The sequence below is a fragment of the Narcine bancroftii genome, chromosome 7 (assembly GCF_036971445.1).
Source record: "Narcine bancroftii isolate sNarBan1 chromosome 7, sNarBan1.hap1, whole genome shotgun sequence".
Lineage (NCBI taxonomy): Eukaryota > Metazoa > Chordata > Chondrichthyes > Torpediniformes > Narcinidae > Narcine > Narcine bancroftii.
In genome coordinates this window covers 50,805,338-50,825,701 of record NC_091475.1, presented here as the reverse complement: position 1 = coordinate 50,825,701, position 20,364 = coordinate 50,805,338, and the positions used below count along the sequence as shown (strand labels likewise).

The 20,364-nt window shown below is 41.3% G+C and overlaps 1 protein-coding gene across 1 annotated transcript in view; it reads left to right on the top strand.

Annotated features, from left to right (window-relative positions):
• LOC138738910 (SR-related and CTD-associated factor 4-like) overlaps positions 1–14,050 on the top strand; it is a 102,155-nt gene extending 88,105 nt beyond the window's left edge. The window contains exons 17-19 of the mRNA XM_069890094.1: positions 463–625; positions 5,425–5,523; positions 11,819–14,050. Of these exons, the coding sequence (XP_069746195.1) occupies positions 463–625; positions 5,425–5,523; positions 11,819–12,672 (1,116 nt within the window). The 3' untranslated portion in view covers positions 12,673–14,050. The remainder of the gene's footprint in view (positions 1–462; positions 626–5,424; positions 5,524–11,818) is intronic.
• Positions 14,051–20,364: the final 6,314 nt, after the last annotated feature.

The following is a 20,364-nucleotide window of genomic DNA, read 5'->3' as shown; positions in this document are numbered from 1 at the left end:
TTCTGATTCACTCTGAACTTGCATGTTAGCCAGATGCAAGCAGATGGACTTCCGAATATCTGCATCCCAAGTTCACAAAGTTTTGCTGCTTCACGCAATTTCTCTTCAGAGAACTTGCCCCAATGTACAAATATTTTCTTGGAATAACAAACAATCCTTTATGTTGGGGGCAGGGAGGGAGATTGTATCAATATTAGCATTAAGTAGCAATTGAAATTAAAATTTCATTCCGTGAAGGTGTCAACAAAACAAAAATCACTGTCCAAAAGTTGTTTGAATGACACTGCTATTTACAGAGCAGCAAATGTGTTTAGTTTTCAATGTGGTTATTGAGTTTTTTTTTCTTAAGAATTTGTCCAATACCAAAGAAATGGAATAAAGTTTTTAAATGTTTGCTCAATATTTTGATATGAGGTATATTAAATATTTTTGGAAATTTTACTGTTAATTTTGTCATTGCAGATGCCTGGTGTTCAGCCAATTCCTGCAGTGAATAGACTCCAACCTCCGAATTTTTCAACGATTCCACCACCTACTTTCAATCCTGGAGTGCCGCCACCGCCACCACCTCCTCCTCCTCCTCCATTCATGCGTCCTGGTTTCAATCCAGTCCAGCCACCACCTGGTATGTCACTTCACAGAATATTTTGCAGTGGCTGAGAATTATCTGCATCTGCAATACTGAACAAGATGTTATGTTGACTAACCTAAGTTTGTTCATTCAAAGAAAAGTAATTATGATAATATGTTGCCTTTATTCTTTTATTGGATCATCCTCTTTTTTTATTTTTGATAGCTTAATTGGAAAGTGAAACATTTCCAATAGTGTTCACATTTTTTAAACGCATCATGAAAGCTTGTCAGAAAGGTACAGTGAGAATCTTGGATGATTTTAATCTGCATATGGAGCTATAACTATCAAATTGTCAAAGGAATTTTCTATATTTTTGGGGTAGTTATTAGAATGAGCAGGCAATATTGTACAGTAATTAATTAATGACCTCATGGTGAAGAAGGCGCAAACCAAAAACCATTATATAATTTTCCACTGTGTGCGGGAGAGGAATGGATTTGGTATTTTAAACTTGAGGCAATTATGAAGGCATGAAAGCAGGGCAAGCTATATTGAACTGTCTATCCATTTCCATTTGATTGCAGTGACAGGCATTTAAGTGGGTCTTACAAAAATATTCTAATGAGAAAGAAAACTATTGGAGGTATGAGCTGACAACTCTCCAGGTCTTTATGCTTTTTATTCAGCCTTGAGAGAAGTGTTCACTTATTTAGTTGGTGCATTGATCTTTAATTTTCTGAAATTCCACAGATTTTGTGGAGGTTTCATGAAATTGGAAAATAGTAAATGTGTCTTCTTTGTTGAACAGGGGATGAGTCATAGCAGGAAATTACAGACCCGTTCTCTATTCCTGTCATAGAGAAAATGTTAGAGGCTCTTATTCTTAAAAGAAAATCCAAGTTAATCGAGCGAAGTCAAGGTGACTTTGTAAAAGAGAAATCACATTTGAACAATTTATTGGAATTGTTTGAACAAGTTGTATGTGCTGTTGAACTACTGGTACTGTATTTAGATTTCCAGATGTCATTTTATAAGATGCTGCATCAAAGGTCATGGCAGAAAGTAAAAGCCCCTGGTGCAGGAGCTTGGATAGTAAACTGGCCTGCAACCAGGTGCAAATGTGGCAAAATGTATTGAATGTTGTGACACAAGAAACACTGATGAAGCCTTGACTTTTTACAAATAATATAAATGGCTTTGAAGTGACTGATGGAATGGTTGATAAATTTATTATACTGTGATGGGTAGGAAAGCAAGTTGTGGAGAGGTAATGATACGATAAAAATATCTTTGGATTGATGGGACTGCAGAATTGACGCAAGTCTGATCTGCCACAATTAGTCAATGGCAGAGGAGGATTGAGGCACCAGCAGGGCCCCGCCTCCCCCCCCCCCCACAAGCATCACATGTACCTGGCCCAACCTCCCGGCAACCCGGGATTCGAGGGCTGACCTCTGCCCCTCCAGAGACCCCCACTCCTAGAGGACCACCTGGCCACTCCCCTGCCCCCCCCCAGTGGACAGACATGCAGATACACCACACTGACCACACCGATGCCCACAGTGGCTACGCTGGACCCAGCTAACTCTCAGGCAACCAGCCCTCGCCAACCCTGCAACAGTTCAAAGATGCCGAAAGCTGCCAGACTGCCTGAATTTGTAAACACCACCCAGCACTGTTTTACATCTCCCCCTCCTGAACTTAATTTTAAGAAGGGGTTGAATGTGATGATATGACCACCTGCCTACTGCAGGGGGCGATCTCTGTACCTGCAGGAAGACCACCTAAGGGGCTGACCACCTGGCTGGCTTTCAATCAGCCAACCTGAATATAAACGTGAGCCGGCCCCTTCTGAGCCAGTCACATGGGGAGCCACCAAGGCTTGAACTGGTGTTCAGACTTTGACTGGAATAAAGCCTGTTGTACAATCTTTTGAGTTTGTGCTTGTTTGCTGCTACCTCGGCACCACAGGTACCAAGAGGCTGACTTCAAATTCATTTGCTCAGTGGTATTTGTTGATGAAATTCTAAAATTAGTTTTGCTGAGAGATGTACAAAAATTTCCTTTTTTGCATTAATTAATGTTATTTCCCTTCTCGATTTTTTTCTGGTTTGCTGCTTCTAATTCTAATTGAGCAGGAAAGCATTATTTCATGCTGGCATATTGGCTGCTTTAAGCAGTCTGGATTCAAAATCATTGCTGTGTGGTCAGGACTGTTAAACAAAAAGAAATGTCCCAGATCATGGTCCTGAAAGAGCACTGCTTATTTCCTGTAGTGAGCAGAAAGCCCATTGTGAATTGTATGGATGCCAAATGTTATCAAAACAATAGCTTTGCTTAAATAGTAAATCATTTTGGTTTTGATGAAGAATTTCAACTTATGAAAATGACTGTGGCTCTTTGGCCAATTTGTCCATTTTGACCAAGTTATCTATGCAAGAGTCCCTTTTGTATGTGTTCAGTCCACGTCTCCAAACTTTTCCTATCCATGAACCTGTCTAAATGGCTTTTGAACATCACAGCTGCACCCGCCTCCACCATTTCCTCTTGTAGCTCATTCCATATTCTTACCACCTTTCTGTGAAAAAGTTGCTCCTTGGTCCCTTTTCAGTCTTTCTCCTCCTGCCTTAACTCCATGACCCTATCCTGGGTAAAAGTCTGACTATTTACCTTATATATGCCCTCCTGATTTTATCAATCTCTTGTTGCGGCTGCTACAACACAGAAAAACACCACTGAACTCGGTGGGGTTTTCAGTTGAACTGTTTATTTGAATTTCGCATGCGCCCCTTTAAGGCCGACGGGAGTTCTGCGCCACGCAGCGGTGATGTCATCCCATTGCCCGGGGCACGAGCTGTGGCCTAAGCCACGAGGCAATGAGCAAGCCCCAGCAGCGCCATCTTCTGCAGCTGCCCCGCCAGCGTGGTGGTACAAACAGGGCTGGTTCACTCACAGAGATGTGCGCCGCCACACTCTTAGATCCTGCCTTGGCCTCCTATGCTCAAGATAAAAAGGTCCCACACTTTACAGCTTCTTGTAATTCAATCCTGCATCTTTTGAATCTTTACTGCTCTATTTCCAGCTGACCAATCAGAACGGTGTACAAGTATTTCAGTGAGAGACCATCAGTTTCTGTGTTTCATATGTGCTGCTTCAGTTTCTTTAAAGGTGGCCTGAGAAGTTATTTTTTTCGATCTGTGAGTTGTTTTGGTTATTTTGTGTGTGTTGAATGTCGACTCCCTAATAGTTCCTAACATAATGAACTTGGCATTTTTTTTAAATTAAAAATAATTCCATGTTTGTTAACATTTATGGAATTGAATCGTTCACCAGAACGTAATTTCATTTACCTATCCACTATATTTGTACCTCATAATTTTCCATTGATCAAACCTGACAGCGTTTCAGATTTTCAGATTCCTTGTCAGGGTACATATATGACATTACATCCAACCCTGAGATTCTTTTACCTACAGGTGAGGCAGAATTGGTGATGCAAAAAAAAACCCTGTACTTGAGGCACACATGTAAACAAATAAAGAAATGTAAACAAGCTGAAATACAGAGAGAAAAAAAAGTCATAAAATTGCAAAAGAGTCCTTAAATAAGTCCCTGATTGAGTCTGATGGTGGAAGGGCAGCAGCTATTTGTGAACCTAGTGGTGTGAGTCTTGTGGTACCTACACCTCTTTCCTGATGGCAGCAGCAAGAACCAAGTGTGTGCTGAGTGATGTGGATCCTTGATGATTGCTGCTGCTTTCCAATGGCAGTGTTCCCTGTAGATGGTTCCCTGTAGAAGGTTTTGCCTTTGATGTACTGAGGTTTGTCCACCGCCTTTTGCAAGGATTTATGCTCAGGGGTATTTGTATCCCCATACCAGACTGATGCAGCAAGTCGGAACACTTTCCACCACACATCTGTAGAAATTTGTAAAGGTTTCCGATATCATACAAAACTCCACAAACTCCTGAAGAAGTAGAAGTGCTGATGTGCTTTCTTCATGTTGCCATGTGTGTGTTGGGACAGGAAAGATCCTCCAAGTTAATGATTCTCAAGAACTTAAATTTTCTCACCTTTTCCACCTTTGTTTCCCCCAGTTATCACTGATCGTACATCTTAGGTTTAACTTTCCTGAAGTCAGCAAACAGTTCCTTGGTTTTGGTGACATTGAGTGCGAGGTTGTTTGTGCACCATTCAACCATTTTCAATCTCCCTCTTGTACGTTGACTTATCGCCCCTTTTTATACAACCTACTACCATGGTATTGTCACTGAATCTGTCGATGATTGTGTTGTCATGCCAAGCCACACAGTCATAGGTGGAAAGTGAGTGGAGCAAGGGCTAAGAACGCAGCCCTGTAGAGTTCTGGTTCTGATTGATCGTGGTCGGGAGGGGAGGAAATCCAGGATCCAATTACACAAGGGGGTGTTGAGTCCCAGGACTTGGTGTGGTAGCAAATATTGACAGCACAGGAGGACCCCATTTGCGAGTTGTGTCTCTGCTTGCTCTTTGGATAGCTTATCAATGTTAGGTTGTTGTTATTATTCTCTGACTTAACTCTAGAACCTATCTGATTGTTTATTTAATTTGATGAGCCTTGATCAGAAATGAGAGTGGTACTTTTCCAGGATTATGGTTAGATTTCACAATTACCTCATCAAGTTTAATCACATCTTATTCATTATGCTTCATCTCGATGCCATATGTAAAATAACATCAGCAGCAAAAACTTCTTGTGGCAGAATAGTTGATCTTGAAATGTGATATACATTTTGGACTCTTGTCTTCATTGGGAGATCCATTTTAATATTTAGCAATTAAAAATATTTTTAAAAATATTTCTTCTTTCAGGTTACCTTCCACCTGGAGCTATACCTCCAATGAGTGCCCCAATGCCCATTGGAAATACTGGAACCAACATTCCAACATGCGAATCATCCCATCTTCCTGGTTAGTTGTTTTCCATTAATTCATTCGTTATTTGGTATATTTCCTTCAGCTAAGGAGTGCATTTTTTTAAGTGATCCCTGTAAAGTGTTCTTTTTCAAAAGTTGTTTTAATGTTGACTTTTTTTACAAAATGGCATTTTTCAGGCTCTGCATTTGAAAAACCCTTTTTCTTATTGATCCTGGCAGCATGTGACATGCCAGTTACTTTATAAAGTGAAAAAGAAACTTCTTTTAGCTGATGTTTACGGTTTCAGTTACATTCACCTAATTGTGAAAGGTGAGCCATAAATCTGTTCATGAAAATGATCTCTCACCATTTGAACATTTCCCCAATACAAGTTGAATATCCCTTATCAGATTTTGGAACACCATTTTTTTTAAAAATGCCCTCATTCACTCTGGCTTAAAGATGCATGCATTAATTCACATTACAATACAAATATTTACATATCCATCTACACTCTATAATGCACTACTTATGTCTGCTAAGTCCCATCCTTTGAATGGGATTTCTGAACTACATTCTGTATTACCTATGGGACCATGGACAAAAAAAAGTTTTGGATTTTGTATCATTTCTGATTTCAGGTATTTGGGTAAGGGGTGTTCAACCTGTAGCTGCAAATGGATTGGCAACATTTGAGTTTGTTTTTGTTCTGTTCTCTCTGGGGAGGGGTTTGCTGTGTGAAATTCTAGAGCATGAGATTATGGAAGCATCTATACCTTTCCAAATACTCTTTCAATTCCTGAAAATATGGAATATTTCTCATCCAGATTAAACTTTCATCTGTTGTTCACTCATATGCTTGAGTCGAGTAAAGTACAACCTTCCTCACTCACCAGGCAAGTGAGATGTGAAGTGTTTTGGCAAGTTAAACCAGGGTTGGAGAGAGACAGTGAATGGCAGGACAGTGGGAAAGGTAATGAAGAGAGGGAAGGAAGTAGGTACGTCCATTGTTCCCTGGATGAAGTAGAACATAGGTGTATAGGATGATGGAGAAAGAGAACGTCATGCTTGTTTTTATCAGCATTGAGTACAAGAGCTGGAAAATCACTTCAGTGTACAAAACTTGGGTCAAGCAGCATTTGGCATGTTCTGGTCACCACTTAAATTTTTACATTATAAATTTAGACTCTTTGGCTTGGCTTCGCGGACGAAGATTTATGGAGGGGGTAAAAAGTCCACGTCAGCTGCAGGCTCGTTTGTGGCTGACAAGTCCGATGCGGGACAGGCAGACACGGTTGCAGCGGTTGCAGGGGAAAATTGGTTGGTTGGGGTTGGGTGTTGGGTTTTTCCTCCTTTGCCTTTTGTCAGTGAGATATGGCACAGTAACAGGCCCTTCCAGCCCATGAGCTCTTGTGTCCGTCCCCCCCCCCCCCCCCCCCCACCAAGTAATCTACAACCTTGTACATTTTGGAGGGTGGTAGAAGGAAGTCCAGACAGATAGGGAGAACACACAAACTCTTTACAGACAGCACTGGATTTGTACCTGGGTTGCTGACGCTGTAATAGTGTTGTGTTGGCTGCTATTGTACCATGCTGCCCATGATAGAAAGATGTGATTTAAGTCAGAAAGGGTGCAGAAAAGATGTCTGTATTAAAGGGCTTGAATTGTTAGAAAAGATTGGATAGACTGGGTCTGTTTTCTATATGATGACATGATCGAATGATTTAAAATCATGAAAGGTACAGATAGGGTAGATGGTGATAGGATCTGAGATTAAAAATTTGAATAAATAGTAGTGAGTTTCTGGAATTAGGTGCTGGTGGTTGGAATAGTCACAACGTCTTGATAGGTACTTGATTGAGCAATATTTAGAGGATGTGGAATAAATACAGGCATATGGGATCAGTGCATTTACACATGATGGGCCAAAAGTTCTGTTTCTATGTTGTTCAATTCCATGATTTTATAAAATCATCCACCATCATCTTAAACCCTTCTGGATAATCATCCTGTCAGTGTCTTTTCTTTCCTGAGGGAATGATCCTGAATGTGCAATTCTCCATTACTGAAGTGAAGTACTTTTGTTAACATCTTGGTTCACCTCCTTCCAAAGTCCTTTGCATCAGTCCTGAGCTGCAATGCCCAATATTGTTTATAAAAATGAAGCTAAAGCATCCCTGGTGCAAAATATTAGCTTTGTTTCTTTGATCAAGCTAGTTAGGCACTATTTGACTTCTCCAAATGTTAGTAAGTCTGAGACCAAAATTGAAATATTGTCAGCTTTTATACCTCCAGTGTTAGGTTGACTCCATTGTCTCCTTGTTTATCTCTCTATTTTCTTGAATGCTGATACTGTATTCACACTGAGGTCCTCCATCAGCCAGCTCCCCACCATGACTACCAGCCCCCCCACATCTCCATCGGGCACACAAAACTCAAAACGGTCAACCAGTTTACCTATCTCGGCTGCACCATTTCATCAGATGCAAGGATCGACAATGAGATAGACAACAGACTCGCCAAGGCAAATAGCGCCTTTGGAAGACTACACAAAAGAGTCTGGAAAAACAACCAACTGAAAAACCTCACAAAGATAAGCGTATACAGAGCCGTTGTCATACCCACACTCCTGTTCGGCTCCGAATCATGGGTCATCTACCGGCACCACCTACGGCTCCTAGAACGCTTCCACCAGCGTTGTCTCCGCTCTATCCTCAACATCCATTGGAGCGCTTACACCCCTAACGTTGAAGTACTCGAGATGGCAGAGGTCGACAGCATCGAGTCCACGCTGCTGAAGATCCAGCTGCGCTGGATGGGTCACGTCTCCAGAATGGAGGACCATCGCCTTCCCAAGATCGTGTTATATGGCGAGCTCTCCACTGGCCACCGTGACAGAGGTGCACCAAAGAAAAGGTACAAGGACTGCCTAAAGAAATCTCTTGGTGCCTGCCACATTGACCACCGCCAGTGGGCTGATAACGCCTCAAACCGTGCATCTTGGTGCCTCACAGTTTGGCGGGCAGCAACCTCCTTTGAAGAAGACCGCAGAACCCCCCTCACTGACAAAAGGCAAAGGAGGAAAAACCCAACACCCAACCCCAACCAACCAATTTTCCCTTGCAACCGCTGCAATCGTGTCTGCCTGTCCCGCATCGGACTTGTCAGCCACAAACGAGCCTGCAGCTGACGTGGACTTTTTACCCCCTCCATAAATCTTCATCCGCGAAGCCAAGCCAAAGAAAGAAAGAAGAAAGAAGAAGATACTGTATTACCAAACATTTCCTCTTGCACTTCACCTTTTACAGTGTCAGCCATTTTAGAGTTTTTTCCATCTGAGCCAAGATGGTTGAATAACTTTTGGTCATCTTTTCTAGAGTATTTTCTTTATTGATTGCTATCCTACTCTTTTTAATTTTTATTCCATCTGCTTTCTCTGAGGAGTCAGATGGGAAATTATTGTTTATGGTTTTTAGCTGTCTTCAGCAAGAAAGAGTCTTGAGTCAGCCATTGCAGCTGTCTCTATCAGACACTGTAATTTGCAACAATTAATGGTTTAGTAAGAAATGTACTATTTCTGTAGCACTGTTATACAAATATATGATAGTGGTTTGGAATTTTTTTAATAGTGTATCGCAGCAGAAAGCAAATCAAATGGCCTTGATTGTGTTGCAATCTGTATAGCTAAATTAATTCTTCAAAAGGTAGTAGTCAAGGTGGTTGTAATTTTAAGTTTCAATCTGGAAATTTTGCACCAACCTTTTTGTTTTTCTGGTGATGTTGACCATCTGTTGATGTGGATAAAGCCTACCTGCCTCCAAATTATCACCCTGTTCTGCAGAGAATAATTTTGCACTCGGTTGTGCAAATTTTGTCAGAATTGGCTTTGAGCCTCATTCTTGAAGGTGACTTTTTTTTGTTTTGGTGAGATTTGTTGTCCTGGTATTGGTTGCCTGAAGATGAAGGACAAAAATGAAGAAGGGAGGTGTTTTGTTTTCACCAGGCTCATTGTCATTGGGGAGAAAATTCCCCCTTGACTACCCTTGTAATGCAGGTAGGATTCAGGAACAGTCAGCATGTGCTGCTGTTCAAGATCTATTTAAAATTGGCAAATAGTGAACATTTGATAACATGCAGAAAGCTGTTAAGCATCTGAGACCCACAAGAACATTGAAACAGTTATTAACTGGAAGGTTAAAGTCTGCTTTAGCCATTGCTGCACTCAACCAAGCTCTTGCTGGAGAACCTAAGATGTCAGTCTGAGAGGAATGCATTTTTTGAATCTATCATTACTGATAGTCTCCAGCATGACCTCTTCACTCCTGCTCTTGGTTATTTACTCAGCGCCATTCTCTCCACTGCATCACCAAATAATGTCTGAATTTATCCTACCTTCACCATTCATCTCCCAATCTCTCTCTGTCTATCTCCCTTTCCCATCACCTATCTGAACCTTCTTCCCAGCAACACTCTCCGACACATGCATCCTGCTTTACCGACCAGATCACCATATTCTCTCCTGTCCCTCACTTCACCCATGTTGCTCTTTCTTGTCTTAAACTTTCTGCCCTCTGCATCATATTCTGTGGTGAAAAATCAAGCTGCGTCGCCTTCTGGGGATTCAATCTCAATTGAATATTGCACATCCTTCAAAGGGATAGCTGCCACAAGTTTTTGTTTGGGCATACCCTAAATCACAAAAACATGAGCTGCTTTATCCAAAATAAAACAAGATGTACCATTGTACAAAACTCATTCCACTCCCCATCCGTCCCCACTTCTAAGGATGTGACAAAGTTCTGCAAATAACCATAAATGAGTATGTTGACAGTACACGGAGCTTGTCGTTTTATTTTAAAATATCTCAAGTATTGTCTTTATACGATAGTCAGCACTAATAGCGTGAAAGTTTTACTTGGTAATGTATTTATTTTTGAAAAACTCTGCACACTTTCTCATTGCTCAATTAGTTACATTCTGAGTTTGTGCAATCAAGGTCATGTAACCCAAACCCAGGATTTATTCTGTTTTGTTAAATTTAATTATTGGGAATTTGATTTATCTTCTTTCAAAACTGCAGATCAGTTCATTTAAATGTACTTTAATAAATTATTTATTTGAGGTCTTTCAAACTCTTACATCTTCAGAAATAGTAAGAGAAGTTGATGTTTGTTACAATTTGAACGGCAGCAGCATATTAAGCTGTTTTTATACAACTAGTTACATAGATTGGTTGAATAAATAAACTGAGTTGTATATCTTAAGTGTGGTCATCATTCGCTCTCTTGCTTTTGCTCTCTTGCTTTTTCTCTCACTCGCTCTCTTTTCCTTCAGCTCTCCACCCTTCCCTCTCCCTTTAGAGAGCTGTACCCTCCTCTTTCACTTCCCTGCTATTTTTCCCTCTTCTGCCCTCCCAGGCAATTCATTGTGACCTTTTGCCTGTGCTCCTTCCCTGCCATTACCCCCGCTATTTTATTCAAATGCATGCCTGCTTTTTTCTCATACCACGACAATAGTTGGTTGCATATCTCTGCTACCAAAGGAACACTGCATGGTCTGCTGAGTTTCTCCAGTACTTTTGTGTACTGCAGTGCAGCACACGACAGGCCCTTCATCTCATAGTGTTGTACTGATCTATGCAAACCTATTCCACAACAGTCTAATCCTTTCCAACTTCACAGCCTATAACCCTCTAGTTTTCTGATGGTCACATGCCTAGCTTTTAAAGTTTTTTAAATGCCCTTGTTGTACCAGCTTCCATCACCACCCTGCAGTTGATTCTGGACACCCACCACTCTGTGTTTATTTTTTTTTTTAAAATGACCTCTGACATCTGCACTAAACCTTTCTCCTCTCAACTTAAACAGATGTTCTCTGGTGTTGGCCACTGCCACCCTGCAAAAAAGTGCTGGCTATAAATCTGTTTTTTTCTCCCCCATGTGGTTGTTTGTGCAATACATTGTTTTGTGTTACATTCAAAGATTGAGGAGTGGATGTTACTGTCAGTGTTACTTGTTATAGCTACCACTAGGAAGCATATTTAATGAAATATTTATGTTCAGAGTCTAATATCACTTTCATTGTTCACTGTTAGAGTAGGGGAAGGAGTCTATATTTGTACCTTGAATGCAGGGCTTTTGCTTTAGTAGATTAACAATATATGAATAGCTTTTTTAAAAAAACATACTGAAAACTAATCTGTTTAAGGAAATACCGAACGAAAAATATTGTGGAGAAGAATTTTAAATGAACTGAAAGTATTAGTATGCCAGAAGTTAATTTCGCTGTTATGATACCAAGTCTGTGAATGGTTTTCATCTCATGTAATTTCATGTGTTTGGTTTTCAGGAAATCAGAGTGCACCTACTCCTGCTCCCATGATGAACGTGCAACCACCAAGTCCTGGTCTTCTGGGTGCACGGCCTGGTTTAATACCTTTGCAAAGACCCCCTGGAGTTCCTCCACCCCATTTGCAGAGGTTTCCTGTTGCTCCACCACGCCCCTTGCTGCCACACTTTTTACACAGAGGTCCACCACCTCCAGGACCAGGAGGATTTGGAGTACCTCCACCTCATACCATGCGGGGACCCTTTCCACCCCAGAATGTTTATGGTCGTCCTGGAGGGTCTGAGGATAGAGATGGGAGACAGTTTAGGAATGACAGGCATGGATTTCCTCCAGGTAGAGATCGAGACCAAGAACAACGCTTTGGCAGATCAGAGTTTAGAAATCGTCCTTTTGGTGGAAATCGAAGTGAAAATGAAAACCGTGATCGCTATGGAAATCGACAGGAGGACAGAGATCATGATCGTCATTGTGCTGGACGTGAGAGAAGGGAATGGGGGAGAAGCTCTGAACGAGAGAGACACAGAGACTCAGAGGAAAGAAATAGGCGGTCAAGTGGACACAGAGATCGTGATTCACGAGATAGGGAATCTCGCAGGGATAGAGATATGGATCAACATGGCAAGGAAAAACCTGAAGAAATTGAGGGCAATGAAAAGCATCACAACTCTAATGGAGACACACAGGAAGAATTAATGAAACAATCGGACGTGATCCCAATTCCTGATTCTGCTCAAGGAAAATGTAATTCATCGAACATGAATTTGAAAGCTGCAGAGATGGTAGTATTGACGTCTACCTCAACCTCCAATCAACCTGATATGAAAGATTCAGGCGCAACGGCTGAGGCTCAGTGATAGAAACTAATTGTAATGAAGCACATGATGTGGTGATATATTCATCACAATATTGTGCCATGAAGCTTTAGAGGTGTATAAAAATGATGTATAAAGTATTTGCTTCTGCTATCCCACAGTCCAGTCTAGTTTTAAAGGTTTTAAGCAAATTGTGCTTTACCCCATATTCAGAATGACCACAATTTACTCCACAGTCCAAACACTTGATGATCAGAAAATAAATTAATTTTTGCTGTACGTTTTTAAGGTAGAAATGCTTTCTGTTATTTTTAATTGAAGAAAAAGATAACAAACAGTGAAACCTCCTCCAAAAATTGAGCTTAGGATTTGTTTTTAATAAACTCTATTTTCTTAACAAACTTTAGAGCGTGTGATATTCTTCCTCAGATTTCTGAAGTAAAGAATGTCATAGGATGGAAGAATAAGATTGTGAAACACCCTAAAGTTTGATATTTTCTATGTCAGAAGCAAGTCTAAATTAGACTCTCATTAGCATGTGTTCTTAAAATAAGGAAATTGTTTTTGAACAACCAACTGCAGCCCAAGACAGTTTGCTTTGCGTGTATAATAAAGATATTAGTGTATTTCACTGGTGATGTACAGAATAGAAGAAAAATATAAAATTGCCCACTCAAGATCAGGAAAGTCTGAAAAGTACTTTGTTTTAGAACGTTTCTTGAAAGTTTATTTGTTCATTGCCCTTAAATACAGACTGTTTCTTAAAAGTAAGAGTTTTCCTGTTTTCTTCTCTTGTGAATGTTAATAGTTGCAAAAAGAGAATATGTTTTCCATTCTAAATATGGACAACAGTATTACAGCTTGGCTTATGAATGTTGTTGACTTTATACAGCTGAGTAACTAATGATTTAATTTTGATTTAGCAGAAATTATTCATCTGCTTCTCCAAAAAATTGATTTGAATCGCTTAAAGAGATACACAACAGGGGTAGCTTTCCTAGAAAACTGTCAACTCGTGATTTTCCGTTACACGCATCTGCGCGTGCATCGAGAAAGTCATTGGAAAAATAAATTTTGTTTATTTATTTATTTTTCCCACTTATTCTATGAGAGTGTCAATTCTATGAGAGCAAATTTTATTCCATCTTGAATCTTTGGGTAGTGTGAGGACAAATTTCCATTACCCAAGCAGTTGTAATGAATGCGTGGTTCGCTTGTATCTGGTTCTCAGTACTCTTGAAAGGTGGGTTGTTTGATTTGTCTATGCTTGATTCATATTGGTAAGTAACTCCACTCTCTTTCCAACAAAACAAAAGCTGCTTGCTTAGGATGCCTTTTATTCTGGCAATTTGTGTTTTAGTTGGGAGTGTTTCCATTCTACAAAGAACCAAGTCAGAATAAAACACACCAGTATCGCCTCCTCTGGAAGAGTCTTTGTATTTTTTGTTTTGGACTCTGGTGAAGCTTCAGTCTCTTGTTCTTCATACAGTTTTGTAAGAAATCATATTGACCTTAAATCTTTTGAGTTTGGTTGCACACTTTCTCACCAAAGTTCATTCCCTATCATTATTGGTAAGTTTCTTTGCATTTGAAAGCTTCACACAATATTGTAAAGTATGAATATTAACAAATTGGAAACTTTTTCAGAGCTTTAGCATGGACAACAAGCAGTCCCAAATGAGTTGCAGCATGCAAAGATACAAAGTAAAATTTCCTTCATTTCTCTATCAATAGTGAATATTTCTGCATTTTGCTATTTAGAATGGATTGAAAACTCATGCAAAGCATCCATTTATAGTAATAACAAGCAGTGGAAATTTTCCTTCAGCCTCTCTTCATTCCAACCTTAGTCTTTCATTTTTCAGTTTCACCCTCAGCCATCACTTCCTCAGCCATGTCCTTCTGAATTAGGGTTGTGGGTTCAAGCATCAGTTCAGATTGCAGCAAGAAATCCCAGCTGCCCTTTTATGTGCCACATTGAATATATTTATTTCCTCTCACATTACAAATGAATGAAAGATGTATTTATCTATTTTGGGAGATCATGCACCAATTGGCTATTTTATGTAAAATAAAATAGGTTACTCTTCGTTTATTACAAAATGTTTTTATGTCTTGGGTCTTGAAAGCAATGAATTTCAATGCAATTTCTAATCAGAAACATGTGACTTATGAGATGCTGTTTTGTGCTGTGTTTCATGTCAAAATACCACTCTTTTGAATTTCAATTAGATTCTTCCTTCCATTAAAGAGAATATTCAAGGAAAAGTTATTGATTGCACTTACAACTTTTGGCAGTAATTTTTTATAAAAAACCTGTTAAGTGGATGTTGGTTGACTTTTAATATCCTTGTAACATATTACAAGTTTAAAAATTGCATCTTTTCGCAACCCAATACTTTTGCATGGACCCATTAAAAAAAAGCTTTTCAGTATTGCATAATTTTCATGGGCCTTCTGCAGAATTTACCAGAGAGGGTTGGAGTACTTGCTGTAATATTTTAGAGAAAAGCTTGCAAGGAAACTCCACTCTTGATAGTTGTGAAAATGGAGCTCAAACTGGGTTTTGAAGGATATCAAACACAAGTTTCTGTAACCCAGTTTCTTTGGAGAATGATGAAACTGGTTGCAACACTTTGCTGAACTGATTTTTTTTAAATTCCATCCAGATTAGGACCATGATAAGATGTATATATGATTTCTGTAAATTCATGTCACTGTTCAAAACATTAACCACTATTTATTTCTTTTTCAGTTTATTTTGGTGCTTTTCTCTGCTTTAGTAATGACACATAGTGAGTGATATGGAATTTTCTTGACTTCAAATTCATAAGTAAATTTATTCACCATTTAAAAAAGACACCTTAATATCTGTATATATAAAATGAGAGTATTTCTTAAAAATGAACTTCATCTGAAAAGCTTTCCCTAACCCCTGACTGAGATCTTCATGCAACTGCTGAACTATTATTAACCAGTGTTGATCTGTTTTTGAGGACATTGACATCAATTAGTTTTTTTACTTTGGATTTTGCAGTTCAAGGGCATCTCACCGCCTCCTCAAGGTAATCGGGTACACTCCATTAATACTGATTTTATAGGAATGAATGACTTGTTAGCCTGCAAAATGCCCCCCCTCCCATCCCCCCCCCCCTCAGGCTAGCATATACTAATCATTTGCATGTAGTTGTACAGATACAGGAATCAGAATTTAAAATGACAATGTGTCACAAAATACATTTGTGGCAACATAATTGTGCATTACAGGTGCAAATATTGCAATAGATTATAATTTAAAAATAAATTAGTGCAAAAGAAGAGAAAACATGAGATAGTGTCTGGTTCATTGTCTATTTGGAAATCTGATGGTAGAAGGGGAAAAAGTTGTTTTTGTACTATTGTTCGTCATCAGGCTCCTGTACCTTCTTCCTGATGGTAGCATTGAGAAGAGGGCAAGGCCTAGATGGTGAGGGTCTTTGATAGCAAGCTCATTTTGTAGAGAGATCAGAATATGGGTGGTTGGATGGGGTAAAACTCAGCAGTGCTACAAGACTGCTTTGAGACCATAGACATAAGCTATTTCAGGGAAGTGGCCACCTGCAACAGTCGTGTGAACATAAGAGGAGTACAGGTCCTTCCTGACATCTGGCCAATCGTTCATATCTCAGATTGGACGCATGTTGGAATTGTGTACTTAGCTTGTTAGTTGGTATCCCAAGGTCTGTAGGGTGGGCTCGGCCATCTGGATTCCTGTGTGCATGCATGGCGGGTTCACATATTGGAGTTTGGCGCATGCGGAGAGTTAAGGGCGCAAATTCAATATCGTTAGGTCACCCATAACTGCATGCGCCAACCAAACTCAAATACGCGAACCCACTGCAAGTATTTTCTGAAGACTCGCACATGCGCACAGGGTCAAGATGGTTGTGCCCAGACTACAAACCCCAGATGCCAAATGAAGTATGCTCATTTAGGCTCTTGCATGCCCTGTATCCTTGTTAATGGTTTGTCAAAAAAAAATAATAAATGCATATTTTTTTTAAATTCGGTTGAATGTGCGAATGGACGTAATTGGCATAGGACACAAGTCGGGACTACCTGCACACAAGCTCTGACTGGCTCCATCAGCAAGTGCATTGAGGATGTCACCAAGATCGAATACTTCACAACCAGAGCTAACCAGAAACCACGGTTGGATACAGAGGTCTGGGTCTTTCTCACAGCCTGTGATATTGCCTTCAGCATAGGGGATAGGATGGCATGAAGATCAGCCAGGCTGAACTTTCCCATGCAATCTGGAAGGCAAAGCAATGGGTATGCACAGAAAATCTACCGATAGCTGTATAACACTGGCAGAGCAAGGTGCATGTGGCCAGGGATTAAAACTTAGGGATCACGTCAACTTTGCAAATTAAGAACAATGCCACCTCCCTTCTGGACAGACTGAACAGCTTTGCACAGTTGGATGAGAACAGGATGATGCCAAAGAAAGCTCTGTTCTGATGAACTCTCCCCCCCCACATAGCCGCAGCTGAAGTGGAAAATCCTATCCAAGGTGAACCTGCAAAAGGTGGCAGGACTGAACAATGTACCTGGTTAGGTACTGAAGGATTGTCAGACCAATTGATGGAGATCTTCATGGGCATCTTTAACACCTCACTGCACCAGTCCATTGTTTCTGTGGGGTTCAAGCCAGCCACCATCATCCGGGTATCCAAGAGGGAAAAAACAGGCTTCTATGACTACCACCCTTTGGCACTGACCTCCACCATTATGAAATGCTTCGAGTGTCTGGTGATGGAACACATCAAAGCACATCTCCCAGAGATGCTGGATCTAATTCAATTTCCCTGTACAAGAAACCATTCCATAGATGATGCTATAGCCTTCTGGCCCACATGGAGAATGACACCTCATAAGCCAGGCTGCTGTTTATTGACTTCAGCTCAATGTTTAATGTGATCATTCCCCAGAGGCTGGTGGAAAAGCTGTCCTCTCTGGGACTCGACGTGCTTCTCTGTAACTGGATCGTGGACTTCCTAGCGGAAAGACCACAGTCCAGTTGGTAGCAGAATACTGAGCATGCGTTATGCTGAGCACTGGCGCATCTCAGGGCTGGGTGCGCAGCCAGCTCCTCTTCAGGCTTCTGACCCACAATTATTGCCACATTCATCTCCGATAGTATCATAAAGTTTGCAGATGACACAACAGTCGTTTGCCTCATTTGCAATAATAAGTCATACTACAAAGAAGAGATGGAAATTGTGCGAAAGTAACAACCTGAGTCTCAACGTGGACAAAATGAAGGAGATAATCATCGACTTCATGAGGTCCAGGAACGACCACTCCATGAAACCTCCACAACTATAATAGAGTGGAGAGCAAACTCCCAAGACCCAGGAGTGAACACCTCACTGTGCAATTTGACCATGGATTTCCTCACCTCCAGACTACAATCAGTGAGGATGCTAAGAACATCTACTCCTCAATCTCCATCAGTACCTGAGCACCACGGGGCTTCGTTCTTAGCCCCCTGCTCTACTCACCTTACAACTGTGTGGCTCAGTATAACAATAACACCATCTACAAATTTGCCAATGATATCACAATAGTGGGTTGTATAAAGAAAGGGGATGAGTCAACAAACAGATTGGAGATTGAAAACTTGGCTGAATGGTGCACCAACAACAACAACCTTGCACTCAATGTCACTAAAACTAAGCAGCTGATTATTGACTTCAGGAAAGGAAAGCCAGAGGTATGCAATCCAGTGATCATTGGGGGATCAGAGGTGGAGAGTGAGCAGACTTAAGTTCTTGGGAGTCACTATCTTAGAGGATCTTTCATGGATTCAACACACTTATGGTAATGTGAAGAAAGCACATTAGCACCTCTTTTTTTTATTTTCTTTCTTTGGCTTGGCTTCGCGGACAAAGATTTATGGAGGGGGTAAATGTCCACGTCAGCTGCAGGCTCATTTGTGGCTGACAAGTCCGATGCGGGACAGGCAGACACGGTTGCAGCGGCTGCAGGGGAAAATTGGTTGGTTGGGGTTGGGTGTTGGGTTTTTCCTCCTTTGCCTTTTGTCAGTGAGGTGGGCTCTGCGGTCTTCTTCAAAGGAGGTTGCTGCCCGCCAAACTGAGGCGCCAAGATGCACGGTTTGAGGCGATATCAGCCCACTGGCGGTGGTCAATGTGGCAGGCACCAAGAGATTTCTTTAGGCAGTCCTTGTACCTTTTCTTTGGTGCACCTCTGTCACAGTGGCCAGTGGAGAGCTCGCCATATAACACGATCTTGGGAAGGCGATGGTCCTCCATTCTGGAGACGTGACCCACCCAGCGCAGCTGGATCTTCAGCAGCATGGACTCGATGCTGTCGACCTCTGCCATCTCGAGTACTTCGACGTTAGGGATGAAAGCGCTCCAATGGATGTTAAGGATGGAGCAGAGACAACGCTGGTGGAAGCGTTCTAGGAGCCGTAGGTGATGCCGGTAGAGGACCCATGATTCGGAGCCGAACAGGAGTGTGGGTATGACAACGGCTCTGTATACGCTTATCTTTGTGAGGTTTTTCAGTTGGTTATTTTTCCAGACTCTTTTGTGTAGTCTTCCAAAGGCGCTATTTGCCTTGGCGAGTCTGTTGTCTATCTCATTGTCGATCCTTGCATCTGATGAAATGGTGCAGCCGAGATAGGCAAACTGGTTGACCGTTTTGAGTTTTGTGTGCCCGATGGAGATGTGGGGGGGCTGGTGGTCATGGTGGGGAGCTGGCTGATGGAGGACCTCAGTTTTCTTCAGGCTGACTTCCAGGCCAAACACTTTGGCAGTTTCCGCAAAGCAGGACGTCAAGCGCTGAAGAGCTGGCTCTGAATGGGCAACTAAAGCGGCATCGTCTGCAAAGAGTAGTTCACGGACAAGTTTCTCTTGTGTCTTGGTGTGAGCTTGCAGGCGCCTCAGATTGAAGAGACTCCCATCCGTGCGGTACCGGATGTAAACAGCACCTCTACTTCCTCAGGTTTGATATGACATTGGAGACCCTGGCAAATTTCTGCAGAGGCGTGGTGGAAAGTGTGCTGACAAGCTGCATCACAGTCTGGTATGCAAATACCAATATCTCTGAGCGTAAAGCCCTCCAAAAGGTAATAGACACAGCCCAGGACATCACAGGCAAAGCCCTCCCCACTATTGAGTACATCTGCAGGGAACACTGCCATCGGAAAACAGCAGCAATCATCAAAGACCCACACCACCTAGCGCATGCTCTGTTCTCGCTGCTACCATCAGGAAAGTAGTATAGATGCCACAAGACTCACACGACCAAGTTCAGGAACAGCTGCTACTCCTCCACCATCAGACTCCTCAATCAGAGACTCATTTAAGAACTCTTACTTGTGGACTTTATTAATTTTCTTTTGTTCTCTCTGTACTGCAGTTTGTTTACATTTGTTATCTGTGTACAGTTGTTTATTTACGTTTTACATTGTGTGCTTTTTGTTTTTTCACTGCCAATTAGTGGCAATTACGCCATGCCCACAGGAAAAAGGAATCTCAGGGTTGTATGTGATGTCATGTATGTCCTCTGACAATAAATCTGAGCCCCAAGTTACTTGGAGTTCACTTAATAGTGACCTATCGTGGACACGCAACACCTCACTTGTCAGGAAGGAGCAACTGCGACTGTACATCCTGAGAAGACAAAAGCAGGCAAGGCAACCAACCACCATTATGTCAACCT